At 32.9% G+C, this 10,056-nt stretch overlaps 1 protein-coding gene and 1 long non-coding RNA gene across 2 annotated transcripts; one reads left to right on the forward strand and one right to left on the reverse strand.

Annotated features, from left to right (window-relative positions):
- Positions 1-728: 728 nt before the first annotated feature.
- On the reverse strand, positions 729-3,930 carry LOC110871529. The gene is made up of 3 exons (XR_002553813.2): positions 3,776-3,930; positions 2,504-2,581; positions 729-934 (listed from the first exon to the last, which is right to left on the reverse strand). It is a non-coding gene; the product is annotated as an uncharacterized LOC110871529 (long non-coding RNA).
- Positions 3,931-7,846: 3,916 nt separating this feature from the next.
- LOC110870676 (protein FAR1-RELATED SEQUENCE 2-like) lies at positions 7,847-9,855 on the forward strand. Its single transcript, XM_022119852.1, has 4 exons — positions 7,847-7,999; positions 8,737-8,786; positions 8,956-9,214; positions 9,367-9,855. Exons 1-4 carry the CDS (start codon positions 7,847-7,849, stop codon positions 9,853-9,855), a joined length of 951 nt encoding a protein of 316 aa, XP_021975544.1.
- The last annotated feature ends 201 nt before the right edge of the window (positions 9,856-10,056 follow it).

Consider the following 10,056-nt stretch of genomic DNA (forward strand, 5'->3'; position numbering starts at 1 on the left):
TTTGGATGAAAATGACAAAAAATCCCAAAAGTGAAGGACTACATGGTACAAAAATGTTGTTTTGGATGAAAATGGCAAAATATGTCCAAACCTCAGGGACGATTTTGGCAATTTACTCTTATCAATATTTTTAAAAGTCAGTATTATGCAGAAACCGAATATTAAATATTATCAATATCTTTCGATCTTATTCCTACACCATTTTTTTATTCTCTCTCTCTCTCTCTCTATTTATAGAAAAGATAGAGAGAATGGATGTGTGAATATTAACTTCTATCGGCTAAGGGTGTGGGGGGCATGGTTGGGTCATCAATCGCCATGTAGGACCATTAATGAACTACTACACCATCCGCTTGTCTCACATTTGGATGAAAATGACAAAAAATCACAAATCTCAGGGACGATTTTGGCAAAAAAAAAAAAAGAAAGTCAGATGTTTGGATGAAAATGACAAAAAATCCCAAAAATGAAGGATTATATGGTACAAAAATATTGTTTTGTATGAAAATGGCAAACATGCCCAAACCTCAGGGACGATTTTGGCAATTTACTCTTATCAATATTTAAAGTCAGTATTATGCAGAAACCGAATATTAAATATTATCAATATCTTTACATCTTATTCCTACACCATTTTTTATTCTATCTCTCTCTATGTATAGAAAAGATAGAGAGAATGGATTGTAAGACCCTATTCACGATTTGACCCAAAACGACGCAGCGGAAAATGAACCGTAAAATTTCTTTCTTTTAACTACTCTAACATACTTAAATACCGTTTAGGTCAGCCCTTCTAACATAAATACATCATTCATCATTTATTTAATGTAACTATGTTAACCAATGATTACAAACAACGTGACCGCTTTCCCTTACAATCCATGATCTTCAACTTGATCCTCATTCACTTGTCCATTATGTATATCTGATTAACCTGCGGTCACCATATATAACCAACACGTTAGTACATGGTAACATCATATATAATTTAATACATATACTTAAAAGGCTATATCACATTCTAACTACGTTAGGTATTCCATTGAAACATCCTCTCAATTTTATCTACTCGAGTCCGACATCAATTCCTCGAGAGTCCGGCGTTCCCATACATGTACTCCATTTATTTCATTCTCAATAGTAACATGGTTAGGAGTACGTAATCTCAAACATATTGAAAACCCACGTTTTCACATTTACGTATACCAGTGATCTACAATCATTAGATTACAACATGTGTATACACTTTCATATATCTAGGTACATTCATACGTATCCCATTCATATGTACGTATATACAAGTTCACACTACTTACACACGCTACAGTTCCATATCTACATACATGCATGCATACATACATACATACATACATGCATGCATGCATACATACATACATACATACATACATACATACATACATACATACATACATACATACATACATACATACATACATACATACATACATACATACATACATACATACATACATACATACATACATACATACATACATACATACATACATACATACATACATACATACATACATACATACATACATACATACATACATACATACATACATACATACATACATACATACATACATACATACATACATACATACATACATACATACATACATACATACATACATACATACATACATACATACAAGTCACATTCACTTATTGTAAGTTGAGCCTTATCTATAAACATATCAACACAAATCAATGCAATTACAAACAAACATAACCGACTAACTTCCAACAAACATGATGAACATTCCATTAACATGATGAACATTTCAGTAACACGATGAACATTCCAGTAACATGATGAACATTCAGCAACATAATGAACATTCTATTAACACGATGAATATTCAGCAACATAATGAACATTCTATTAACACGATGAATATTCAGCAACATAATGAACATTCTATTAACACGATGAACATTCAGCAACATAATGAACATTCTATTAACACGATGAACATTCAGCAACATAATGAACATTACATTAACACGGTGAACATTCAGCAACATAATGAACATTCTATTAACACGGTGAACATTCAGCAACATAATGAACATTCTATTAACACGGTGAACATTCAGCAACATAATGAACATTCTATTAACACGATGAACATTCAGCAACATAATGAACATTCTATTAACACGATGAACATTCAGCAACATAATGAACATTTCATTAACACGGTGAACATTCAGCAATATAATGAACATTCTATTAACACGATGAACATTCAGCAACATAATGAACATTCTATTAACACGATAAACATTCAGCAACATAATGAACATTCTATTAACACGATGAGACTATCATCTTAATTTACATTAAGGATAGACGGAGTTCATATGAACTTACCTTGGTACTCACCCTTATCCGTAACTTCTTACATGATTCTCTATATATAACATACCAAACTTCATTTATAAATAAGAAGTGATTCGGAAAATCACTTACCTTAAGCGTCCGTTTCGTACTTGCTTCCACGCATCCTTCCCGTTAGCCTTCCACGCTTCTACCCACCTTGGCATGATCCTATACTTTCATGTCATTATGGTTACTGCATTATTAGCATACACACACATTCTAAATTACATTCATTTCACATTCATATTCATATTCTATATTGACCTTTACTAGTCAAATACCAACCACACAATGCATAAGATAACAATCACGTCCTTTCATTCCACATAATTCTTTATATGGTCACATATCACATTTATTGGTACAACATGTGCCTTGCGATTTCCCTAACATTATATTTGTGGCCAAATGCCTTGCCATGCTATTTATGCATAGTTGACTTTTAGAAAGTCAACTGTCCATTATATGAATTATAAACTTAAGCTCATACATTATCAACATTAATAGATTATACTACGAACATCATACACATTTCATACTCTCATAGCAATACACATATATCTACATGATCATCTAGTTGTATGCACATAAAACATAATCAATTTATTCCATACTAGTAATATCATGATTTTACAATTAACAACATAGTCCAAGCTTAGTTAACACACATAGCTTCCCAACCTTACTCCTTACTAATATACGTACTTTCTACACACATAACACCAAATCACATTTGATTTCATCTAAGCATAAGTAAATCAACACATAATGTGCATCATATTACCCAAGCATTGAGTACAACTTCTAATGCGTACTATTTACCAAATCATATAATTAACCAAAAATCATAGATGTATTCCATCGGAAATACATTTCTTATGTTCAATTACCACAAAATACATGACATCCTTATATTATACATTTTCATCCATTACTTGCATGCGATCTCATCTAGTAATCTCTCCTAGACATTTCATCAAACACTTGGTGTGCGTACACCATTTAATGCACAATTTACAACCAATTCATGCATAATCTTCCAAGTTCTTACTTTCAACCACCAACACAACTAAACATCAAACTAACTTCATACCATATTCAACCTAACTTGCAAGAGTTCATCATATTCAACATAATACATCAAGAATTACATAAATATTGAACATGGATGATTCACTCACTTCATCTTCCTCACCACTACAAGTGGGTTTCACCCCCAAACATCAGATTAATCAAAATCATGCATAACACATGTTCTATATGATGTTTCTAACCCTTATACATGATTAATTTCATACTAACTCACGGATTATAACATAACCCACTTCCTACATGATCACCAATCTTAGTTTTGAAACATACCTTATGATCCCCTCGTGTTGGTGATCATTAATCCATGCTTGGTTATGGATTTAGGCTTCATCTTGCCTTTCGATTTGATGATCTTCATGATTAGGGTTTGTGGAGCTCTCATGGAGCTCCTGGCTCCTTCTCGAACACACACGATGTGTGTGTTTATTTGTGTGTTGATTTCTTTTAATTAGTAAATCAACTTTCATCTTATCCACTTTAACCCCTCGAGTTTACTTCTAACACATATTTGGGACCACTCTTCTCTTTTAATAGTTTTTACAATGCACTTAACTAGGTTAAATAGTCTAGTTATTTATTTCATAATATAACGCATAAGGACATATTTGAATATATAAAATTTGGATTTTGGGGCGTTACATGGATGTGTGAATATTAACTCCTATCGGCTACAGGGTGTGGGGGACATGGTTGGGTCATCAATCGCCATGTAGGACCATTAATAGATTACTACACCATCCCGTTGTCTCATTCATCATGGTTGCCATGGATTAAACCATGGTAACTATGGGCCTCCTTTCCTTTTCAATATTTTCTTTTCGTTTTTCACAAAAATAAATTAAAATAAAAGAATAGTGGTTAGGGTCATGACCACACCCATATGGTAGTGGTTTTGAATGATGGATTAAAAGTGAGTAACGTAGCACTGATGTGAAGGGTCATGGAGACCATAAGGATCATTACCACACCCTATAGCGCCTCGTAACCAATGATCACTCAATGATGTGAGTTATAATAGCATTCCCGTTCCATTTATTATCATCTTTCCCTTCTTTACATTTTTAAAAAGTCTACAAAAACTTTCTTAATGTTATCAATATTTTCCTTATCACAATCCTAAATTATAAAAAGATACTACGTTAACTTTTTATTTTAAAAAATTGTTATTCATTATCTATCAAATTATTACAAGTGTATAAACACGAGAAATATAATAAATTAAATGTTTATGAATACAATAAAGATAAAAACATGTACATTCCCTTCATCATCTCCTACCCTGGTTAATATAATAAAGTATAAACACCAGAAATATAATAAAATAAATGTTTATGAATACAATAAAATAAAAACCTTTACATTCCCTTCATCATCTACTACCCTGCTTAATTTAATTAAAAAATCATATTTTTTAAAATTTATGTATTATTATAAAAACAAAACTCCCACATCCCATTTACCATACCTATCTCTATATTCTTTTTTTTTTCTCTTTCTTTTTTATTGGAGTTAATTACATAGTTAGTCTGTGTGGTTTGCACAAAATAACATACTTAATAGCTTAAAATCACCTTCTATGGTATTAACTTTTCATTTTGTAACGTTTGGAGGTATTAACTTCTAGGGTATTAACATAGTTAGTCCCTGTGGTTTGCACAAAATAACATACTTAGGAATGAATAGGTTCCTATTCTTTTTATTATTTAAAACTCTATATTCTTTTTTTTAACATACTCGAAACTAACTATGTAATTAACTCTTTTTATTATTTAAAACTCTATATTCTTTTTTTCTCTTTCTTTTTATTATTTATTTCTCTTCATATATGTATAACAATAATGAATTACTGTATATATAGATTACCTATAATAAATAGGTTCACTAAAATCATTTAAATGTTAAAATAGTTTTAAAGGTCATTCGTTATTTGTTTTTAAAAAGTTATGGGCCATATTCTTTATATCAACTATGAATAAAAAAACTTACTTAAACTTATAAAACACCAAATAAGTGTGGAACTTTTTCGCATTAAAACTTGTGAAAGGATTAAAATAGATACAAATATGCGAATACCAATATGCTACGTGTGTATTATTGATTTTCGTGTAGTGGAGATTCATACTTGTCACACGTGAAATTTTATAAGGGTAAACTATAATTCGAGCATAAGGGTTTCTTCCGATAATATTATATAGTAGGAAGTGTACAATAGTAATATACTGGGGGTGAAGTCAGTCAACATTAGATTGTTGAAAAAAAAATTGATGGTAAAAGTTATCACTAAGTCATGTGTATAAAGCCTCATAAAGCATTTTGACGGGGGTTATGTGACAAGTGATTAAAAAGTACAAGAGAAAACTTTATAGAGAGTTATATCATAAAATGGTGTAGTAGTAAGGGGGTTACATAACCCCTTCAATTATACATATGCATGTAAATATGTGTGTGTGAATAGGGGAGGAAGGGGCTTGCCATTATAATTTTCGCTGAAAGTGGGGGAAGAAAGGGCATAACGCTCACTGTTATGGTATAGCAAGGCGCCATAGGGCGCCATATAACTTGTCACTACGAAGGGACTAAGAAGATTGACCAAATCCATGCACACCACTTAAATTAACAAAAGTCTTATTATATACAAGATACAAGCAACTGATTTTTTGTTTGTTTGTTTGGAAACAACAGAATTTAATGAAAACACAACTAGCAAGAGGCTAGACAAAAACAAAACAAAGAGATTACAAGTTTATAAAAGGATTTTGTAACAACGCTACAAAATTAGGGTTAAAATTATGACTTCTATATGTGTCATAACCCGATCCCTGGTGGGCCCGAATGGGTCGTGACGATTGGATACCAGTATCACAATTTAAAAATATGCAACGAAAGTATTGGAGTAAAAGTATTGAATTCAATAAAACTTGAATATATATATATATATATATATATATATATATATATAGGAACGAGATCAGGAGAGAACAGTGAAAAGTGTAAGAACGGTGAGAACGAATCATAGCCCAACACATGGCAGGGGGCGCTAATTGATATGCAGGGGTACGATTGTCTTTTTATACATTCCCTCCTTATTCGCGTTATAAATCTCTTTCAAATTAAAACTCCAAAGATTTCTTGTTAGTTGTTACCTCCTTTGCAAGCTTTCTCAGATCTATGGCGTCTAACGTGGATTCTGTTCGACAAAGTAAAATTCGACAACGTTTCCTATTTTTGTTCCAGCAAATCATGCAACAGATATGGCGTTTTGTTCTTTTATGCTTGTTTCATTGTTTTTTTTAATTAATATTTCATAATGTATTGTATGATTTCAATGGCGTTGTTCGTTTATCCAATGTAATCGCGTTTTAATTGGTAGTTAAACAATTAGTAAGAACTAACAATTGGAGTTTTCAATATTAGTTTTAATTGTCGTTTAGGATCTAGTATATTTCTTATGTTTTTACGATCATTGGCGTTTTACATCTCTTTGATTAGTTTTGAATATTATTTAGTAGTATTTGTAAACATCAGTTATTACTATTTGTTAATTTGTGTAAATATCAGTTTTGTTAACTATGGCGTTTTCATTATGATGTTTTATTTTTGTTAATTATTTATGTTGTTAAGTGTTTTTAATTATTCATCTCATGGCGTTTTCATTATCAAGTCGCATTAGTATTTTTGTTATTCAATAAAGTTATGGTGTGCGTAATTTGGCGTTTTCATCATGGCGTTTTCAAATTATGTGTTTATTATGTCTTGTTTATTATTCAATTAATAGCATTTTAATCTATAATGTTATTACGAGACATTTTCTATTTTTAATGGCGTTTTTCTGATTTTTCTGTTCCTCACTGTGTTTTCTCAGACGAAGTTGCTTCCTCGAGTCAAAGGTTTTGCCCCAAAACTGGATTACCATTTATCATTCCTGGCGTTGGTGAAGAAATAAAGCCCACAATGGACATGGTATTCACAAGCCTCGATGATTGTTATTCAATGTATGTTAAGTATGCCAAGGAGTGTGGGTTTTCAGTCAGGAAAGGGACTACAAAGACAGACTCTAAATGTGTGTTACATATTAAGTATTAGTTGTGTACGAGAGCTGGGTTATATAAGGACAAGAAGGTTGATACGTTGGACCCCAATCAAAAGGAGCGATTAGTGCGATCCAACTTTTCAAAGAGGACTGATTGTGGTGCACTGTTAGGTGTAATTTTTTAGGCTGGATCATGGAAGCTATATAAGTTTGTCGAGGAGCACAGCCATGATCTTGTTGAACGTCCTGATAAGCATTTTCTTCCAACTGAATGACACCTCACTCAGCTCCAGAAGCATGTTATACACAGTATGTCTAAGTTGAATATGGGTCCAGTCAAGGCGTTTAATGTTATGAAGACTTGTTTTGGTGGTTTTGAAGACGTGGGTGCATGTAAAGTTGAATTTAAGAATTACAAGAGGCAAATTAACTTGTTTATGGGGGAATATGATGCCGATATGGTTGTGAGACATTTGGATGAAAAAAAAACATTCCCAGCCTAATTTCTCGTATGATTACTTCACAGACGAAGACAATCGTTTGAAGGGACTTTTTTGGTGTGACGATCAAGCCAAACGTAATTACCACGTGTTTGGTGATGTGATTTCGTTTGACGCCACGTATCGTTCCCGCAAGTAATATTTTATAATTCAACTTCTTCTTTTTTTTGGCGTCTTAGTAGTTTACATGCAATGGCGTTTTTATGAGTTTACATGCAATGGCGTTTTTATGAGTTTACATGCAATGGCGTTTTTATGAGTTTACATGCAATGGCGTTTTTATGAGTTTACATGCAATGACGTTTTATTAGTTTACATGCAATGGCGTTTTATTATTGTTTCAGTTCTCATGGCGTTAGGGCTGGCAATTTTACACGAATACACGACACGAACCTACACGAAGTTAACAGGTATCATGTTTGGCCTTAACAGGTATCGTGTACCAAACAGGTAGACACGAGATTACCTGTTAATTTTTGTGTATAAACAGGTTAAATACCTGTTTACCTGTTAATACCCGTTAGTACATGATAAGAAATTAAATTACATAAAACTCATCTGTCATGTGCGTATGGGTTCCTTAATTCCTTTTTATTTTCATTCCTCATTCAATTAAAAAAAATAAAACCCTAAATTCCCTCTGTAACTCTCCGATAGCATGTTGTGTTCGTGTTTTTATTCGTGTTAATAGTTATTAACAGGTAATTTTCGTGTATAACAGTAGAATAGTCGTGTTAACAGGTACTAACAGGTAATTTTCGTGTATATCGTGTCGTGTTCGTGTTTGAAAAAAAAGGACACGATAAGTTATCGTGTCATGTTCGTGTATGGGATTTCGTGTATCGTGTCTTATCGTGTCGTGTCTTATTGTGTACGGGTATACACTATATACCAGCCCTACATGGCGTTTTCATATGCAGATACGCTATGGTGTTTGTACTGTTCACCGGTATAGACAATCATCACTGCAATGGTACATTTGGTGCTGCATTATTGGCGTCGAAAACTGCTGATACGTATATTTGGTTGTTGAGAGTTTTTCTAAAAGTTGTTGGTTCTCAACCAAAAGTTGTTGTCACTGACCAAGATCCAGCAATGAAGAAGGCTATTTCTGCTGTATTTGTTGACACGAGGCATCAGTTATGCATGTGGTATGTGATGCATAAACTTTCTCTGAAGGTTGGTATGCTTATTTTTACCTTTGGCGTTTTAGGATACACTGCGTTTTAAAATACATGGCGTTCTATACCTTGTTACTGTTTTTTAATTAAGTTTTATCTTTTTGTAATATATATGTTTTTTTATGCATGGCGTTTTCGTGTTATACATAGGTTGGTGTTAGTCTATGTAATTCCACCAATTTCAAAGAACGTATTTGTGGTGTTGTATGGACGGATATTCTCACACCTGAAGAGTTTGAATCAGAATGGGAAGTGGTTATCGGAGAGTTCAATTTAGCAGATAATGACTGGCTATCTGATATTTTTGCACTCAAGGAATCTTGGATCCCTACATACTATAGAATGGAAGAGATGTCGGGTCTTATGCGAATGACATCAAGGTCGGAGAGTGAGAATCATTTTTTTGGTCAAGTGTGCAATTCGAAAGCTACTCTTGTTGAGTTCATGACTCATTACGAAACTGCAATAGAAGCACAACGTCACATGCACTGGAAAAATGATCATGAATCTCGATACAAACGACCCCAGTTGAAGAGTAATTACCAATTGTTGGAAGGCCAAGCTGCTGACATATACACAAAAAGTATTTTTTGTGACGTTCAAGCTGAGCTAATTGGAATTGCGGATTGCATAAATTAACGTTACGAAGATCAGCCCGATAGGTTTGTTAAGTTTTACATAAATGACTTCCAGCAGCCTTGTACATCCTTATTTGAGGTAAACAATGGCGTTTTGTTTTTTATATGGCGTTTTCTAAGCATGGCGTTTTATTATATCCATTGTGTTTTTTTAATTTTTTTAGACAAACATTCTCTGCATGGCGTTATAGAGATATTTTTT

This window comes from Helianthus annuus, chromosome 8 (assembly GCF_002127325.2).
Source record: "Helianthus annuus cultivar XRQ/B chromosome 8, HanXRQr2.0-SUNRISE, whole genome shotgun sequence".
NCBI classification, from domain to species: Eukaryota; Viridiplantae; Streptophyta; class Magnoliopsida; order Asterales; family Asteraceae; genus Helianthus; species Helianthus annuus.